At 34.0% G+C, this 20,723-nt stretch overlaps 1 protein-coding gene across 3 annotated transcripts in view; it reads left to right on the top strand.

Moving 5' to 3' along the window:
* Positions 1-20,723, top strand: part of LOC108908295 (ribosomal protein S6 kinase alpha-5) — a 114,013-nt gene that overhangs the window by 54,752 nt on the left and 38,538 nt on the right. For all 3 annotated transcript variants that reach the window (XM_018712310.1, XM_018712309.2, XM_018712311.1), the window contains exon 4: positions 14,483-14,598. In XM_018712310.1, the coding sequence (XP_018567826.1) occupies positions 14,483-14,598 (116 nt within the window). The remainder of the gene's footprint in view (positions 1-14,482; positions 14,599-20,723) is intronic.

Below are 20,723 nucleotides of genomic sequence, written 5' to 3'. Positions count from 1 at the left end.
TAGCTACTGTCTCGAAAATAATTGTAAGCATAAAAAAACGTTAAACAGAAACAAATCTTAAAACTAAAAGTTCCTTCCAGCCAGTAGATGGTCTGAATATTATCATTTTTTAACCCACTTTTGAATGACAACCACTAAAAATATAACACCCTGTACATGTACTGGTTCATGACTTATAGAAGTCTTCCATTAATTCTTGTGCTTCATCAAAGTTATACGTTTTCCAGTTCCATTATTGTAGAGCCCATTGTTTCAAGTCTTGTCTAGTTATGCCGAGGCGGTGTCACGTGTAAATACTAGCGAAATTTGTCGAGAGCATCCTCCCACCCCCTCTCCCCCCACTTGCGAGACGTACGTACGGTCAATGGGGTAATTAAAGCTAAAAATAATTGAGCTGTCGCATCAATTGAGTTAATTGAGGCGACAGCTCTCGTGACGCTTTTATTCATAAAGAGAAGTACTCATTCTCTTACCAGAGAGAGAGACAGTCACTGTTTCCAGTTACAACAATAACAAGTATAATAATCAGATCGATATTCTTTTTTCTTTTCCGTGCATTTAGTTAAATACGTGTTAATTTTTAAAAACTGGTACAGACTCCAGACAAATAAAAAATGTATTTTAAATTGTTACTAGCTGTAGGCAGGGAAAAATAAAGGGCATATTGTTGTGCACAGGAATTGGGGATGATAGTAACTCTTTTCAGGAACGTGATATCAAGTGGATTCTTGGTACCTGTAAAGGGCATAGGTAACACTAAATTATGGTGTACCAACTCATTAAAACATTTAATACTAGGTGTTCAATTTAGTTGTTACATTTTGATAACCTCAAACAGCTATAACTTTATTAACTTGGAACATCCAATAGTTTTTGCCGAAAATTTAAATAAAAATGCCTGGGGATCGTTTAAATTAAATGAGGATTATTTTAATGTGTTTGTTATTTATGGACAATGTAACAAAGTAATTTGAAAATCATGTAGAGAATTTGCTGATCGATATCCAGAAAAACGAAAACCACTAATATCAGTAAGACGACTAGTGTCTTTATTATTCTATCACTGTCATTGTTGGAGTTATTATTTACTACTCTTAAACCCATTATGGGTTTATGTTAGTTTAGTATTAGTGAGAAGTTATGACTGAAAATGAAGCAAAGGAATCTACTATAGCTATTTCCGTATTTTGATCATAAACAGTAGGTATTTTTTAATTCTGTAAGTTTTACACAACGTAAGATTGTCCACAAATTAGCTTCATGTATTTCGTAAAGATCTTTGGACCTGGATATCGAGCAGCAAATTTAAAAAGCGTTATAAAATGCAAGTACTTGAAAAATGGTTGATTTTACTGTAGCGTTAAATAAAAACAATCGTAAGGCCGTAACGATTCACGATAGGAATACATTTAAAAATAGCAAGGCATTCGTCAATTTTTTTTTTAATATCGTTTTTTTTTTTGAAGAATAGAGGAAACCGAATATTAATTTTGGAGCTACCACCCTGTACCAATTTATTGGTAGAAACCGTATAACTTCTTCACACAGCAATTAACACGGACGAGAGCCCAGTTATTTATGTGTACGGCGAATATTTTCCACGGCGAGTTTGTAAAGAGGTTCCCAAAACACCCGAGTCGGGTTTGTTATTTTTAATGCACAAGTACAAGGCATTAACAATAACAACGTTGACCTCAATCCTTCATCACGTATACGGAGAATTTACTTAGTAGTCGGTTCCCAACTACAGTTACTCAAACGCCGAATCAGCACTTTAGAATCCGTAAGCCCCGGCGAATTTTTTTTTATTGCCCAACCGTAACTTTCCTCGGCTCGCACGGATGTCTTCTGCTCAGTCGCATAATCGGGATTTTGCAAAATAGGCCGCCTATGCGCGCAACCTATAAATGTAAATAAATTGGTAAATGTTTGCACAATTAAATTGCAAAATTAAACACGTCAAGGTCTCAGGTGGTCGTATCTCGGCGAGAATTCATCTAAAGCAAGCGATTGTTCGTACTGATACGTTTTCGTTTGCGAATTGTTGCACTGGGTGTATACAGGCTTGTTTTTCTCAAGTGTATACAGTATTCTTTTATGAGATGTATATAGAATTATATTTTCATATGTATACAGGGTAGCCCATCGAAAACGTACCGCAAGGCATTACAGGGTAGTAAAGAACTTTTCGGCAAAATCCAAACACAGGTCAAATTTGTTTCTGAGGGGGACAACTTTTGGCTCAAAAAGCATACCAAAATCTTCAACCCCCTAAGTGGGGGTGCTATCCCCTAAATTTTTTCAAATGGGAATGGGGGTCAAGTGGGGGGTCATTAGAAAGGGCTTTTAATTATGTATACATCGATTCTTACTTTTTGAAAATCTATTCATTATTTTAGAAAATATGCAGCTTTGAAAATACGAACAATATTTTTGACGAGAAATGCGAAAATCGATTTAATTTTACTTCAAAACTTACGGTATTAGTCAAGTAAATGCTGAAAATGTTGTCCGCCAACTTGCATACAATGATACAGGTTGTCTTCAAACCGTTGTCGAACATTCTGGAGCACTTGCGGTGTTACTTCGCGACATACATTAATGATTCGTCCTGGCAGATCTTCCAAGGTATCAGGTGGAGTGCTGTAAACTTTGCTTTTAATGTGCCCCCAGAGAAAGAAATCTAAAGGATTTAAGTCGGGTGACCGAGGGGGCCACTCAATTGCACCTCTTCGTCCTATCCAGCGTCCTGGAAACGTCTCATTTAGGTAATTGCGCACATTGAGCGAGTAATGTGGAGGAGCTCCGTCTTGCTGGAAAATCAGTTCGTGTTCATTGTAAGCAGGGTCGTCCTCTATGATATTTGTTAGAGCTGGGTCGATGACATTTTGTAGTAAATCCAAGTACATATCGCCTGTCAAATTTCCAGGAAGGAAAAAAGGACCTACAATGGAATTTCCAAAAATACCTGCCCATACATTCAACTTCTGGGGGTGTTGGGAGTGTGTCTCATGGAAAATCCTTGGATTGGTATCAGTAACGACAATTATGGCGATTCACTAAACCATAAAGAGGAAATTATCGTTTATCGCTCGTTCAGTCATTATTTCGCAAAATTGCAAACGACGATCAAAATCGTCTTCATTTAGCTCTTGCACTAGCCGAATCTTATAAGGATGAAATTTGTATTTTTTTAATATTCGTTGGACACTTGTACGATTCACTCCTGTCGCAGTAGCCAATTGCATTGTACTCAGCGTACAATCCATTGCCACTTGCCCCAATACCGCTATTTCCGTAGGTTCATTTAGTACCGGATTTTCAATCTGCCTCTTTTTGTTATGAACGGAGCCAGTTTCGCGAAATTTGGCCACCAATTCGCGAACAATTTTTCCAGACGCATGTTTCTAGGTACCTTACTTGATGGTAACATTGATAATTGAGTATAAAGTAGCTTATGTCCTGTCCAAATTTGGTTAGTGCATCTTTCTCGATTTCGAAAATTCAATATATATGTATATACAGGGTGACCCATTAAGAATGGAAACACTCGCATAAAAAAGTTGATTATGGACCGATTTGAACCGGTTTTTTTTTTAAATATAGATCTCCAAAAGATCTTGATGCAAAATTTGATGACGAAATTTTGATTTTCAATGCCTACTATGAATTTTTTTTAAGTGAAAAATAGCAAAATTTTGTTAGCGATTTTTTTATAAAAAATATGACTACACCACTGGATTTAGGAACCCCTCAAATGCATGTGTAACAATTTTTGCGAAAAAAAGTTTGCCCCTAAAAAAGTTATGACAATATCGGCATCACCAGTGTTGTCGGTGAACTTATTGTAGTATAAAAACCGAATAGAACCCAAAGGGAAACAAAATTATATAACAAACACTGATTTAATAATTATTAATAAGAACCATAAAAACCAGTATACATAAAATAAACACCAAGTTTGTCAAATTATTATTATTTCGTGGTTATTATGCCAAAACTTACAAATATTATCTTTTTAAACAAAAATAATTACATTTATAATTTTTTTATTCAAAAAGCCATTGGATTCTACAACTATAATTCAGTTCGTTGTGAAGAATTTTCTGAAAAAAATATTACGAGATATTCCAGAAAATAACGTTGCTTAAAAATAATATGAACAATTGTAAAATATAAAAAAACGTTATGAAAAATGTATAGAATTAAACGGAGGATTAGTGGAAGCTACAAAAATTTTAATTTAATGACGTGATTAGTGTAAATCAATTTGATAGACTCCTTTTTCATTTTTAAAAATGTAATTTTTTAATCATTTTTTTTATCAATTGTTGTTTATTTTGTGTATACTGGTTTTTATGATATGTGAAGTTTTTAAAAATATGGCGATGTTTCGCATGGTACTAGCTATGTCCTGTACACATTTAGTTTCCTCTCTCGGTTTCGAAAATTCAATACCTATGTATGTTTTCAGCCACGGAATTTGAATAATTCCAAATATTTCGAATTTTCAGCACCAAGAACGGCGGTGACAACATTTTTAACATTAACGCGATGTTTCGCATCGTATTAGCTATGTCCTGTCCAAATTTGGTTAGTTAAAACAAATCTAGGAACATTAATAATTGAGTATAAAGTGAAGTGATCAGAAAAAGAAGATTATATAAAATTTTTTATTAATATCTAGTTATGTACATATTTATCATTGACTAGTACATAGAAAATCGGATACAGCTTTTTGAATTGTCATAATGGAACAATATCTTATTGACTAGTATTTATGAAATGATTCTTCACCTGATTTTTACTGGTTCTTCATGTACTCAAGACTGGCCAAGCTTCATCTTCTATACTTTATCACCTTCCATATTTTCATTGTTCAAAGTAAATCGCTGCTAACAAACTGTTTCGGCTTCTAGCAGCGTCTGCACTAACGTATTGGTACTTCTTTCTCTAGCTCCATGAAAGCAAACCATTCTATTTGAAGATCTCTTCCATTCACTTTGCGGTTTCTTCCTCTGAACTGTGGCACTTTGCAGACGTACTGTTTCAATCTCGACAGTATTCTTGGCAACTTGAAAGTGACAGCTTATGTGAGGAGCACTTGACGTGTTTTGTTTTGTACTAAACATTTTTTTCTTCCGAATTTGAAGGGGCGTAACTGATTCTCTTGTGAGATCTGAATCGATACTGTATTAGATAACGTTAGGTGGCGCTTTTTATATGTACATGTATTTAATAGATCTTAGAAGCCCCAAATTATTTAAATTAGGTTCGATTATTATTCTGAAAAACAAATATGAAGAACCATTTACTAGGAAGTACTGTGCAGATACTGATTGTTTTCCTTATCGCTAATAAAATTTGGTAAACACCAAATTCATTTTCTGGCAGTTGATACGATTTAAATTGGCGTCAATTGGGAGTATATTAAATAGCAATTTGTTGGACAAATATATTTGTAGATGGAAGAAAAAACATTTTAATCGACAATGGTAAATACTGCTAATATTTTTTGCAAAAATGCAATATATACGTGCGATATTTGATAAAACCTCATGTTTGCCATTTTATATATGTCAAGTATGTGTTCATCTCTTACATTTGTATGTGCACAAGTAAATCAACTTCACACGAATAATCTTGTTAGCATAAAGCATAAAATTGAAGGTAGATCATTTATTTAATTTTCCGACTGATTTTTTCACTATATGACCATAAATCTAACAAGAAAAATTGTTCAGTTAAATGAAAAAGTTTACCGGTATGGTAATACATGAGTTTTTGATCAAAGCTATTTTTTTTCCATGTACACCATTCGGGGTGTTCCAGTCAAGACAGATGCTTCAATAGCCATAGCCTTGACATCAGTAATACAAAATGAGTTCGACATAAATCAATTTTTTTATGTGGTGATCTCCTTGAATTTAACACATTTCTTGAAGCTGGCCGAGGGGGAGGTGGCTCTCATTCTAATGCAATCCGCGTGGCGAAATTGTGTGCTTTCACTCGAAGTGCCAGCGTTAAAAGCGAGATTGTGTCAAGTTCGTTCCCTTTTACGAGATTGTACATTGTTTTGCCAGGCCGCAGATAAAGAATTACAACGTTTCGACATTCACGTTTGCACAATCCAGTTCGGATTGGATACAGGAGCTGGTCTTGGACTTGGAGACACTCTTGAAATATTAAAAGTGATTTAGAACATTCGTTCAAATGTTTAGATAAAAAATCTACCTTATCCTCGTTCCGGCGAAAGAAATAAGTTTTACGTCGACCATCTTGGAGTATATCGACAGTTTGAAAAGGACAGTTTATTGTTGTATATCTTCGTACTTCAGAAGAAACTGTTCAAAATAATGTGGTTTCTGTAAAAAAGTTTTCCTTATGAATGTGTACAGGGTGATTCAGTCATAATGTCATTAATTTTAAGGGAGGTAAGGAAAATGAGAATACGAATAAGTGATAAAAAAATTAAAATGCGTATTTACGTGGAAAATAATATATTTAAACCATTATTAAAACCCCGTTTAGGACCGCTGACCTACCGTATTATTTGGTCACTAACCTAGTTTTTATGGCGTATTTAATATGTAGTGAATGACAAGGAGTAAATAGATCCTTTTACCTAGACACATGAATTAATATTTTTTTATTTATTTGTTAATGAAAACAAATATATAAGGATAATAATTGTTTTGGGATGTAAGGCTATTACAATTTAGTATTTTTCATATTGTTAACGTTTCTCTTCAACGTTCGCCTGCAATTTCCCTGTCAGAAAATGTGTTGAGAAGGTCGAGTAAATTATTATTATTTTTTTTTATTTAGACGTGGTTAAAATTAATAAATTGTAGTCATTTTCCATACACTTACACTTTAAAATTTGTTGCAGAAAATTTGCGTTCCAACTGAGATTGAAGAAAATCAAATAAAAACACCTTTTTTCTTCGTAAATTGTTAATAAAATATTTGCCTCACTATGTGGAACATGTGTATTTTAATGTGTTCTATAACATATTGATAGCCTGATTTGAAAAAGAAAAAATGTGGAAAATTACCACCCATTTATCGAATTTACCCAATTAAATTTGTGCAAAAAAATCCCGGCAGTGTTTTCCAGTAGGTAGTGATTAAAATGTTTTTTATATTCATATACTCGTACATACAATATTCCACTGACAAGTTGTTTTTTAAGACTCTTCCAATTGACGCCAATTTAATTCGTATTAACTTGTAGAAATCAATTTTGGCGATTGTTAAGTTTTGATGATGATGTAGGAAGTAGTTAAAATGTATTTTTCGTATTCACAATTCGCCCAATTTAGAATATTGTTTGAATCCATAACAATTTAACTCGTATTAAATTTCTCAGAAGATAAATTTGGCGTTTTCGGATTTTCTTAATAAGTACATATAAAAAGCATCACCTAGCAGAATTTAATATAGTATCAGTTTAGATCTTTTAAGGGATCAGTCATATATCCCCCAAACTCAAAACAAAATGTTTAGAACCAAAAGAAGTATGTCAAACGCTTCTTACTCGACTTGCCACTTTCAAGTTGCTAATGGCACAGTCGAGATTAAAAAAGTGTACGCCCAAAGCGATATCGGTCAGAGGTACGAATCGCAAAGCGAATGGAAGAAATATTTTTCGAAAATTGGAGTTCCTATTCAAATGGTCTACCGTAGTGATATTCAAAAAAGAAATATCAACGCGTCGCTGTCGAGGCCGCGAGTAGCTGAAACAGCTTTTTAGCAGTGTTAATTTTGAAGAACGTACAGACGTGACTGCTGTTAGGCAATGAAAATAGTGAAGTAGGCGTAATCACGTGAAGATGGACCATTTTTGTGGACGAAACCTGACCAAATTGAGCTGTGACCAGTCGAGTATGTGCGTGTACATATACACATACAGGGTAGGAAAGTACGGATGGTCTATCTGAAATTACGTGAGAGCGACAAAGTAGTAGCCATCCTTGTCTATCACATGGATTTCTATGGCTTACTTTATCGCTCTCACGTAACTTCTGATAGACCATCGGTGCTTTCCTACACTGTAGAAAATATGTGATGGTAGAATAATTTTGTTTGATTGACTATTTCTGTATCAAATAAGTGTTATTTTTACTTGTTTTATGTGTTTATGTGTTTATAATATTCGGTAATCCGACCAGACAATCCAATTTCCCCAATTTGGGTTACAGAGATTGTACTTTATACATTTTTGTATATATTTATTGTAAAATGTGTAACTCTTTCTTATTAAAATTGTTTTATAAAGTTGTTTTTTTATTATGGCTTCTTTAAGATGATTTTTTGCGGTGTGTTGCAATATTTCACAAAATTGTACAGGTGATCAAAAATAAGAAGTTCCTAATTTTATTTGCTCTTACAAGAAATCATCAATGTTTCCAAATGTGTTACATAAAATGTAAGGTTAAAAATTTTGTTCCAATTTTTTTCTATTTACCATAACAACGGCAAGAAAGAGGACATGTTGAATCACACAAACAAACAAATTTATAGGGTTGCATTTAATGTTTTTGAGAAATCGGACAGCGTGTCATTATTTTGAAATACATCATTGAACAGATAATTTAACGTTTGAGTTGATTATACGCAATTAAAATAAATCTGGGATTATAAAAAGTAAATTTCCACCCTACAATTTATGCTACATATTTGGAAATGTGGATAATTTTGTGTAATATCATGGCAAATGCTATGAAGTTAAGTACTTAAAACTATTTTAAATCAACTCTTTTTTGCCCATATTTGATAATAGATTGTTAAACTCAAAGTTGTAGCATGAATAGTGTCCGAAATATGGCCTGTAGCCTTAACTGATCACCCTGTACATACCACTTCAGAGCTTGTTGAAAATAACTATTTTTCTAAGTTAAATCAGTCTGGACCAGATTAATGTAAGTAAACTGAAAAGGTGAAGAAAGAACGGTACTTTATTTTGGTATAGTCTTTCCGAAGTCAGTTGAACATGTATAAAAACGCCTAGCAATAAAATTTAATGAGTTTCATAGGCGTCCACAAAAAACTGTTCTGCTAAAGGTAAAAAATTATAATAATTTTTATATAAAGTGTAGAAAATGTCTGTTATATGTTCATTTGACCAACAACATATTTTAATTATTTATATCCTCGAACAATTTTATTATATCGATGGTACATTTCGTTTTGTTCCTTTTCAAAAGGTCACCAAAATGCCATATTAGTAAACAAAATATCCCCCTTATTTCTCCCTTTCGCAATTGTAATATGAATTATTAATAAAAGGTGCCTTTAATAAATTAAAATTACCTGAATCACACACCAAATGCGCCGCATTGCTGCACTGCACTGCTAGGCAATTTGTCAACAACTGAGATTTATTACCCAGTCGCCCAGTGCGCCCTCTTCGCCATATTAGTCCAGTAGGCAGGGGTTCAGATGTAGCAATTTTACATTTACAAAATTTCTTCCACAAATCCGCTACAAATATTCTACAGAACAACGCATTACAATGCACAAACGCCACCTAGTGAGGAAAAAATCTTATTAACAATTTACTTCGCAAAAAGTATTTGGTTTTCTTCAATATCTCGGTTTTATTGCAGTTTACTAAAAAAATGCAAGAGATAACTTTTTTTCTAATTGAAATTTACAGTACAAAACAGCTCCAGTTCGGTATTTGTGGTTTATGGAAAATGACCACAGTCACAATGTTTTGGATCGCCGTCGCCTGGGCTATATTCCAATCACTTCAAATTCTGTTGACAACAAAAAACCAACTACCAAAGCCTCCTTGAAACTCTGTTCTTTTTTTTTTGTTTTCACCAATGTTGATGTTCCCACACGCCGATCGAACGGTCCTTTTCTGTGCGAATTGTACGTAATCAAGCCGATTTCACGGTGCCACCAGATAAACCGACAATTCCTAGCACTTTCAACATTGTATGATAAAACCGTTGACCTTGGATAACGGTATACACGCTTAGCCTTGCTAAAAATAAACAAAATCGCGAGCTTTACGAGCCAGCCGTAAAATTGGACTATTAACGCTGGATCCAGTATCATTCTTGGTAGTGTGTCGATGATAATTTCGACGCTAGAATTGAATTTTCAATTCACCGAACCCGACTTTTGGCCCCATACGAAAAACTTGTTTACAATTCCCTTGGAATTTGTTTGTGATTTAATTTGTTATTCAGAATTTGTTTACGGCTCGTTTATAGTCCGAATTATTACTTCGTTCTCCTCCTCTTAATTATATTTTCCGCTTTGACGCAAATCAAGTACTGGGAAAGGTAAATAACGTGTGTACAACGGCGCTTCTTTCCATTAAAATTCCATGGCGACACGTTTTTAAGACGTGGTTTGCCCAGATTATAGCAATGGTAAATAGTTTATTTGAGGATTACGTGTTCGAAATATCGCGAATTGTGCAGCGTTGGGTAATTAAAATTGAAATATATGCAACGTATCTTGTTGCAAGGTTTAGAGAAAGTCGTTGCCGGTAAATGTTGAGCATTTCCTAAAATAGGAACCTGTAATATTGGACAATTCCGACAAATCGTCGTCCACGTGATAAAAAATGTGTTACTTTCGTTATTGTTCACAATTTGTGCAAAAGGAAGGCATCCGGACATTATTTTGGCATTTATTAGTTTAATAAAATTCTTAAATATATTTCCTTATAAATTTTACGTCTCCGTATATCTAGATTGTTCTGATTTGGTATCCAGAGAAGCAAAATGATTAGAAGAAAAAGGAAGTTGTTTATAACATAACATAACAGCCACTGTATGTTTTGAAATAATCATGCTTTGTTAAATAGTTATGCTGGAGATGCTGACAAAAAGATATCGGTTATGGCGATGATTTAAAAAGTAAGCGAGTATCAATATTGTCAAGTTTCATCACAACGTGATAACAGCGCTTAACCTAACGCTACACAGCTGATGTATACCATATGTGAACGCGGCAGACGTGTCCTACGGAAAAAATGTAAACAACTATTATTGTAAAACGGTTACTAAATTTCAAGACAATTGTTTTCCAGTTTTTAAATAAATAAAATAAAATGTATTGATTTTGTAGTGTTTGTGCTTAAATTTTATCTCGAATTTTAGTAATTGTGAATATCTTCAAATTATGAATTTGAAAAATATGTAATTAAAATACCCAAAGATTCACGTCATCCAAATAATCGTACGTATTAAAAATAATTTACTTACTTCCTAAAAAGCTAATTCAGTAATTTGAGTACAATTTTCGCGCACTCGTTGGAAAACACCTCAAGAAAAGGAAATAGTGGTACGCAAAAAACACTCAGACACGGTCCAATTCCAGATACCAACTGAATTGCGTATTGCTGGACAGTTTAGTACCTCGTGTTTAACCATCGCGCCGTTGTCGCATTGCTCTAAATGAATTTTATAGAATTTTAAATTTATTACAACGCTAATTATTTTTTAGAATTAAGCATAAATACGTTCCAAAAAGTGATAAACATTGTATTTTATGATATTCTATCCACGCAGTTATGTCAATATTCCCTTAATTAATCGAACTTTTGTACGTCAAGTTGGAGATTTTAATAATTTTTTTTTCGGAAATGGAGTTTAGGTTTTTTTTGTTTATTTTAATGTATTCTATTTTCTATCCTGGCTAACACCCTGTAATTTTTTATGATAATTTGTATTCAAAAAACGCAATTTTTAGTTTTTTGCTTATAAAACCTAAACTAACGAAGGAATCTGAATGCTGTAAAGAGACAATTTGTAGAGAATCGAAATATGAATAAAACGAGAGCTCGATCGATCCGATCGGGTAATTAGGAACGAAGAAAATCCGGAAAAATCGGAAAATTTAGCGTTTTTCTTTAAATTCATTACTCTCCCATTTTTTAAGTTGTACAGCTGATTTTGTGCATAAAAGTAGTGAATTACATGTACTTTAAGTGTGCACAAAGCAGGTGCTGTCAGACCATTAGTTTTGGCACAATTGCAATTTGAATTTTCCGATAAAATGATGCGAAATAAGTCAAAAATTCTTCCAAACTTGCTCAAAAACGGCCGTACGCGCGTACTGGGGGAAGATCGGGAGATGAGGGGCAATGGATATGTAGGTATATAATTTTGAATATTGTTAGTCTCATTTTGTTCGTATTTCGATTTTCTACAAATTGTCTCTTTGTAGCATTCAGATTGCTTCGTTAGTTTAGCTTTTATAATCAAAAAAATTTAAAAAAATGCGTTTTTTCCGTAAAAATGTTTATAAAAAAGTAGTTAATGGTAAATTGGAGTAGGAAACATATACAGGGTGTTTCAGAAAGACCTCCAGTAAATTCAGGGGGTGATAGTACGACAAAAAAATAAGAATTCTTTGTCTTATGAACTATATGTCTATCTCCTCTTGTTTTCGAGATGCAGAGCGACAAATTAAAATTTTTTAAATAGAATTTTTACGAAAATTTCCAAACGGTGCCAAATATTTTTATGAAATTTGGTATCCCGGGGTTTTTAAGGACGCCAAATACGCTGGTCGAATTATTTTTTGGTTATTTCATAGAGAGCACTAGTTACGCTACATTCCTATTACATTTTAGGTTCTAATTTTTTTAAGGTTAGGTTTTTCCATTCGGGCTCTAATTTCTAATGTACAATTTTATTTTCTAAAAATAATGTATTCTTGTTAGAACTTCCTAATGTGGACGGTGTTCGAGAAAAAAGGCTTTAATTGAACTGTTTCAAAATATTTTATTTTGTCGCTTTGTATCTCGAAAATAAGAGGAGATAAGAGATATAGTTCATAAGACAAACAATTCTTATTTTTTGTCGTACTATCACCCCCTGAGGGAGGTCTTTCTGAAACACCCTGTATAAGCAGATAGTTTGCCACTAGTATTTTTGTCACAAAATCACTGATTTAATGCTCTATCGATTCGCCTATTCGCGAACTTGAAATATAAATCTACCTGGAAAACCTAGAAATGTCACAGATTTTTTTTTTTGTAAAAATTACCCTGCGAACACCTACATTTGTAAGAATTTTTTAGGTATCTCATTTTGTGTTTCATTACAGGTTTCATCCAAGGACATTTAAATAAAGGGGACTATCCATGTCACAGTCTATCTCATATGTTGGGTGAAGCTAGACAAGGGGAAAGCAGAGGGCTTTATTTTCATCCAACTGATGCGCACGATTACATCTCCAATGTCGTACATTTTGAATGGGTCAAAATAAAATATTTTATAGTCCCAAGTCAATATATTTCAACAGCTACTCAGTATTTTTATAATAAATATATATAATATTTTTATAACTTCTTGGAATCCCAATAACTGTAACCATTTCTTTCTTGTTGCACCATCCCCAAGCATCCTAAAAACGTTCACATTTCACTTTTAGAATACTGAGGCAAATTTTCAGTGAGACATAAAAATATATTCCCAAAGGAGAACATCAAATGGTTGAATGAATGCAACTTTCAGTTGATTGCATCTTCGGTATTTTTATGTATAAGTGAACCACCACCATATTTTTGCTGTTGTATTTATTCAGTTTTTATGCTCGTGCATTTAGTAAAATTGTAAATATATTTTTGAAAAGGTTTTTGTCGTAGAGGAAAATGAAAATGATGAATGATTAAAATTTGTAATGTTGGGTATAAGGGATAACATTGAAATACCTATAAATATATTAAATATAAATAATGTCTGTAACTTATTTGTGGTGCAGCATTTTCCTTTGATTTTAATGGCCAAACGTGGTTCATATTATTGTTTTCTTACTATTTCAGCAAAAATTTTAAAAAAATACCAAGTCAGTTTTATAAAATTTTACCGTTATTCAAATAAAAGTTACCCACACGCACGACAATGGCCACAGTTGCATATACATTCCAAAGTCACCTTCAAGCACGCTTACCTGTGGAAGGATAGCTGATGTGGATGTTTATAATCCAATTTCTTACAAATTCTGCACTGTCTAACCATATTCACACCTTAAAAGTTTATCCAAAATACATGTATAAACACTAATCACGTTTCACTTACTAAAATCACAACTATTTTCTAACAAGAGACGCCATATTCTGCCAACCACGGCAGAACGAACGAGGAACACGCTACAAATTATTGCGTAGTTGCCAAGTCTTCAAACATGGCAAATATGAAAAATGAAAAATAGTTTAATATGTACAGAATTTAACAATATTGTATGCATAACTTAATAATACTATCCTATAATAATAATTTTCACAATTGTGATGAAAATTGCGATAAAAATATTAAGTACATTTCCAGTATAATTATACAGCTGACAACAATGATACAATTAGACTGTGAATAGACCAGGCTTCATCTAGAAATGTAAATAAATAAGTCCCCTTTATTTAAATGTCCTTGGTTTCATCCATTTTTAATAAGTATACCTTGTATGTGGGTGAAACCATGGAGGAATTAATCGACCCAATTTTTTCCAGATTACGTAGCCGGTGGGGAACTGTTCACCCATTTATACCAAAGAGACCACTTCACAGAAGACGAAGTTCGAATTTATATAGGAGAAATAATATTAGCCCTGGAACATCTACATGCGGTAAGTATCCGTTCATTTTTTTTTTACCGTTATTCACAGAAAATTGCTAGTCGATGAAAAAATCGGTTTAGCTACACAGATTACAGACACATATTAACGATTAAATATAATGTAGGTAGAGTTGTTTTAAAATCTTATGAGCTTTGACCTTCATATGCGCAGAAACATAATTCCGACCGTCGCCTAAATTATTCTACGTCCTAAAAACATTACACCTATTATTCACAGTCTCTCTCGAGCTCTAGCGTAAACAAGCCTTTGATCCGATTACTAATATCATAATAAAATGCCCTATTCTATATTATTTTAATTTAAGCAATAAAAATATATATAACGAACGTTCGCCAGTTGACTTTATTGATGCCCGAGCGCCTTAGTTCATGTCTACTTGTAATGATGCACATGGTCTAGTTCTGAGTCAATGTTTTCACAACGTGCTTATTAGAAGAATTATGGGGATACGCCACGCCTTTCGCGCATTTCGCGGCTCACGAGATATTAAAGAATCTCTACTTAAATTATTGCAAGTAAGACAGTAATAATTAGACCACAAAGTGTTGGTAACAGTCAACGAAACGATCTTATCAGAAATCGTGACTTTAGTTTTTTTTTTTGGGGCACCGCCCGCTTTTTTTCGGAAAACGGTTTTTTATATCCGCGCGCCAAATAAAACCATGGCGATTATGTGCCAAGTTCACAGCACGCGCTTGCCAGGGAACCCGGGGGTCAACGGAAGTGGAAGGAGCTAACGGCCGGGTCTCATTGTTTTTTTCTTTTCTTAATTCGAGGTGGCCGTGACTCCACCTTGCCGGACAAACGGTTCACTTGTTTCGAGGCGCGCAATTATCGCGCCGACCGCGATTTATGAATTATTTTCGAGCCCCGCGTCCTAAAAATGACATTGCATTGTTACATGTGTGCTACTAGATTGCTAGGCAGGACCCGCATGTGAGGCTGCGCAGCCTACGTAGGATCGCTCGAAACGGAAAAAGTGCAAAACAAATTCCAATCAAAATAAATAGCGGATTTCGGGGGAATAACGTCGGTGGTACTTTATTAAGTTGTTTTTGATGTGCCACTTGTTTTGGCTCGGGATGTTTACGGAGAGATACTTATTGATAAACAAATTGCGCGCTTATTTTGGGCTTTGTTGTGGATAAACGTGTGCAAGGTTTCGAAAACTCGTTTTAATGTTGCACAATGTGCTGCAAAGGAACTTCAAAGCGGTGATTCTGCAGGGACGCGGAAAATCATTTACCAAAATGATGAGGTTGTTGTCGTATTTACAGTCTTTGGGTTTAATTCTGTGAATTTACATGTGGAACAAAAAGGGTCTCCAAAAAGTATTTTTCGCGAAGTAAAATGTTGTAAACATTTTTTCCTCGCCATTGTGACGTTTGTGGATTTTAATGTGTCGTTCTATAACATTGCATTCAATAAATGTCCCAGGAAACAAATCCACCAGGATGGCTTCGACTTTTATTCGCTCCAATAATCAAATTGCACTAATCCCATTCCGCATGATCGCAACCTATGGCGCGGCTCTGTGTACCTAGATATTAATAACTTGTTTTTACTTTTGTTTATCTCGGGCAAAATATAGTCGACCTTGAGAGACATGTTTTTGAGGCTATTATACCGCATTGTGCGCCGATATCGGACAAAGACCATTGTTTTTCGAGGTTTTGCCTGGTTTTCGACGATAACTTCTAAGGAAATAGGAATTTGTTTTTTAAAACAAAGTCATATTCGCTCATACGAAATGTTGGTTTGCAATTCCATTGAGTGCAAACCATGAATTTTCTATGTTCTATCATCCTCAATGTAGTTTAATGACATATCTGGAAAACAAATTACTTTACTTTTATTTTGTGTCCACAGATGCTTCACAAACTTAATTACTTTACGTCTGCTATAATCAGTAATTGTGACGTAAAAGCGGATGTGAGATAATTGAGGACGTAAAATAATATGACATCCAGAAGGTGACACTAAGTCAAAGATCAACAAATCGAAGCCAAATTATAATATCTCAGGCAAATATATTAGAAAAAATAAAAAATGCGGCCAAAACCTAGATCTGGTCCGAAACATTTTCAAAATTGCAAAAATGTTTAAAAAAATTTAAAAATACCTGTTTTATATGAATTTTTTACTTATATCCATAGGTTCCAAACCTATGCATTTTGGAAGAATATTGAAGAGGAACAAAGTTTTAGAATTGAATTTTGCACAATATGCTGTAAGTTAAAAATGTTTAAATTTATTACCGATGTTGCAAAATAGCAATAATTGATGAAAAAATGGCAAAAAAAAATAATTTTTTTCATAATTTTTTAAAATGTTTTAGTTGCTCCAAGGGCGTTCTAATTTTGGTAAAAAACTTTATAGTATAATAAAACAACACACCAAATTTCATTAAAATCGGTTCGATAGTTTTCGCAAAATAATTTTTTGAAAAAAAATTTTAAAAGTAATTTCGAATTTTCAAAATTTTGCACAGCCTCAAATAAAGCATCTTAGATACTTGAAATTTTTTTCACATAGATCGCTCAACCTTTCAATTGGTTTTTGAAAAATTGAAATCGGTTTATTAGAACGGTCACAGTAAATATTTTAAATTAACACTCTTATTTTATTTTTAAACAATTAGATTACATTTATCAATTTGCAATTTAGTTTTTTTCAAAATTTATAATTTTAAAGTATTCGGAAAGTCCCCCTCCCCCACTTTTCGTTGTTTTTAGTTAGTAATCGCGCGTACGAGCGACAGCTTTTCCGCTGATTTATCTACGTTGCCGATAACTTATGGATATGAAAATTATTTTCAGCATAAACTCGGACAAACGAAGACACTGGATCAAAGGTTATTGCTAAATTGTTTATAAATTAACGGTAAATGCCGATAAAATTTGACCGCTTATATCTCGAGAAACAATAAACGGAATTTAACTTTTTTTTAAAAGAAGCGTCTTTCCGAGTACTTTAAAATTATAATTTTTGAAAAAAACTAAATTGCAAATTGATAAATGTAATCTAATTGTTTAAAAATAAAAAAAAGTGTTAACTTTAAAAATTTACTGTGGGCAAAAAATGTTTTGCCTTTTCCATCAATTATTGCTATTTTGCAACAACTGCAATAAATTTACACATTTTTAACGTTCAGTGTATTGTGCAAAATTCAATTCTAAAGCATTTTTCCTCTTCAATATTCTTCTAAAATGCATAGGTTCCAAGATGTAAGTAAAAAACTCAGATAAAATAGTTATTTTCTGAAATTTTTTAAACATTTTTGCAATTTTGAAAATGTTTCGGACCTCGATCTACACTTTTATTATGTGAGTTGTACTGAAGGTAATCCAGAAAAAATTTGCTCTACTGAAGCAAACTCGTAACAGCGCAACTTTTTGGCTTCGATGCTTAATAATATACAATAATAATAATAATATAAATTTTGCATAGACTTTTATTCAGTGCAGGCGCATATTTTATGTAATTTTTATTAAAAAAAAACAAATGTAAGCGCAAGTGGGAAAAGTGGGGAAAGAAGCGTTGTAACAATGGAAATACGGTTTTTTTATGTATGCCTATGATGCAAATATATTGTTTTTTGGATGAAATGTTTGTTTATCATAATAGGCCAATTAACAATGAGTGAAAGTAATTTTTTTTCAACCCCCGAAATAAAGAGGTTTTTCAAGACAACACAGACGTGCTAGAAAGTTTTTATGTAGAATTTTAACTCCACAATATTTATAAGAAACTTTTCTTTCTAGTTCTTACCCCTTTTGAGTTATCTTAAATTTGAACTTTTTTCACTCCTGAACGGGGACTAGTAAGCATGATCTAAAACAGTACCTTTGAATCAAAGGCATATGTAGCATTCTTTCCCTTGTCCCTTTTATCAAGGACATACGGTAAACAGCCTTTACTAAAGGCTAAAGGTTTTTGGATATTTTCTTCGATTTCAAATAAATATAAAAACAATTGACTATTGCATCGAAAGATATAGACCAAATTTTCGTTATTATCGAAAAACTATTGACGTACCAAAAAAAAAATCCTCATTTTTTGTACGATTTATTTCACAGTTACACGCGCTGTATCTGGTATTTCACAAAATTGCTAAAGGTAGGAATCTCGATGACTCACGCCCGATCGCCGGGTATGGAGAAGTACCATGAAATGGTACGGGCAAACGTGGCCTTTGGCGCGTTGTCACAACCAAATAAAAATTAATAGACACCGCTACTGTACCCGATGAAAATATCTAAACGGCCGCGAGTCACTTTGTTATTCAGGGCCGATATTGAAAAGCGATTTGTCACGTATCGCCTCTATATTACCTGCTCGCAGCGGTATCGTAAGAATGAAATAAGAGGAAAACGATGTGATGATGTCGGGCGCATATTTTCAATGTACGAGGATGGCAACTTGTCTGGAAAGTCTTAAACGGTACTCGACTGACATTTTTGCATTTATTCTTGACTCAATAAATTGTTCGAGAAGTAGGGACGACTGCGTAAATGAAATTGTATATACCGGATGTTTGGAAGCGAATGGGCTTATACTTCAAGGCCAGCTGGACGAAAATAAATCGATTCAATTTAGCTTTTTGTAACCTCTCGCTGTTCAAAAATCATGAGGAAAGTATATTTATAAAAATTGTCGCATTTTTCACGTTAAAATAAATTGGCCGATTTGTCCAACAAATTGCGCTTTTGGCTGAGCATGTATCTAGGACGCTGGAAATTAGGCTGTTACTCATTTTCCCATTAACATACATTCTCCGATTGAGTAACTTTAAATTAGTTTATCCTGTCTTTTTTTTTCCACGAAAATCCGTCCCCCGAATGTTTCTGCACCGCCGAAAACGTTCCGCTGTAAAACATGTGATAGAATAGACACCGCTAGTTGGAGGAATGTGGAATTTAGGTCGCGTAGACATTAGACCAGTGCAACACGCCCGCCACTTGCCAAAGCCGTCGAAAGCGAAACACCAAGTCCACCACGTGGCGTCCGCGACCATCGCGGGGCAGCACGTGCTCCGCAAATAGCCCGAGTTCTCAAAATACGACGCCGGAGGCCTTGCAACACTGTTGTTCGGTGCAAAATACCAAAAATTCGCTAACTCACCAGCTGAGGCTCTGCCAAATGAGTTTAGCAATACCGAATTCCTTAGAATAGAACCCAAATCGCATGTGACGGGTGATTATTTATAAAGATTTGTTGATATTTCGGAAAAAACACGTCACACCTTTTGAATGCCGATTTGAATAAAGAAAAAAATTTTCATGAATTCTTTTGAAATGATGTTTATGAGAAACAGGTGTCCCATTATAACATTTTGTATGAATCATAGAAAACATAACAAAATCCAAGTGTTGAAGTAGATATCTCCATTCGAAAAAGACGCACTTAGTTTTGTTTCTTCTGTTCAAGCATGTTGTAGTGGATTAGAAAGATAGGCAACTTCGATTCCCGAAAACTCAAATTACTCGTTTTTCTCACTTGATGTCCTTGATCCATCCATGCCCATAGCCGTCCATCAAACACCAGTTTTGTTTTTACGTTATTTCTTTTTCAAGTTCGGTATTTGTAATTTGAAATCATCATCGCAACACGTACGTCCGCAGAATAAAAAAAAGAACGCCACCGAGTTTGGCGAAGCGAACGTATTCAAAGTCTTTTTTTACGTGTTCACATAAACGGTTTACGGATAAACAATCATGGCGCGGTGCCAGTTGTTTTCATTAGCACCAGGTTGACCTTGCAGGATGCACATCAATTTTTTTTTCAGAACTGACCTCTCTCAACCGCTGTCATCGGGTCCTGATACCGCAGGAGACAACAGAAAAATACAAATACAATTGTTCGCTTATTTTTAGAGCGACTAGTTGCGCAACGATCTTCGAGTATGTTTATTTTTTTTTATCTCACTCTGTGGTAATGTGCAGGTTGTCGGACTATCAATTCCAAATAAATTCTACAGCCAGAGCCGGATCTTGGAAACAAAGATTTCTCGGCTGAATTATTTCTGTACAGCATGATTAGGGAAATTTTCCCTTTTGAATCTACATGGCTCTTACATGGCTGCTATAAATAAATCTGGCTGTCAGCTGATT

The sequence above is a fragment of the Anoplophora glabripennis genome, unplaced genomic scaffold (assembly GCF_000390285.2).
Source record: "Anoplophora glabripennis isolate ALB-LARVAE unplaced genomic scaffold, Agla_2.0 scaffold18, whole genome shotgun sequence".
In the NCBI taxonomy this organism is placed as follows: domain Eukaryota; kingdom Metazoa; phylum Arthropoda; class Insecta; order Coleoptera; family Cerambycidae; genus Anoplophora; species Anoplophora glabripennis.
Note: the sequence above shows the minus strand (reverse complement) of the source record. Positions and strands in the feature narration are given on the sequence as shown.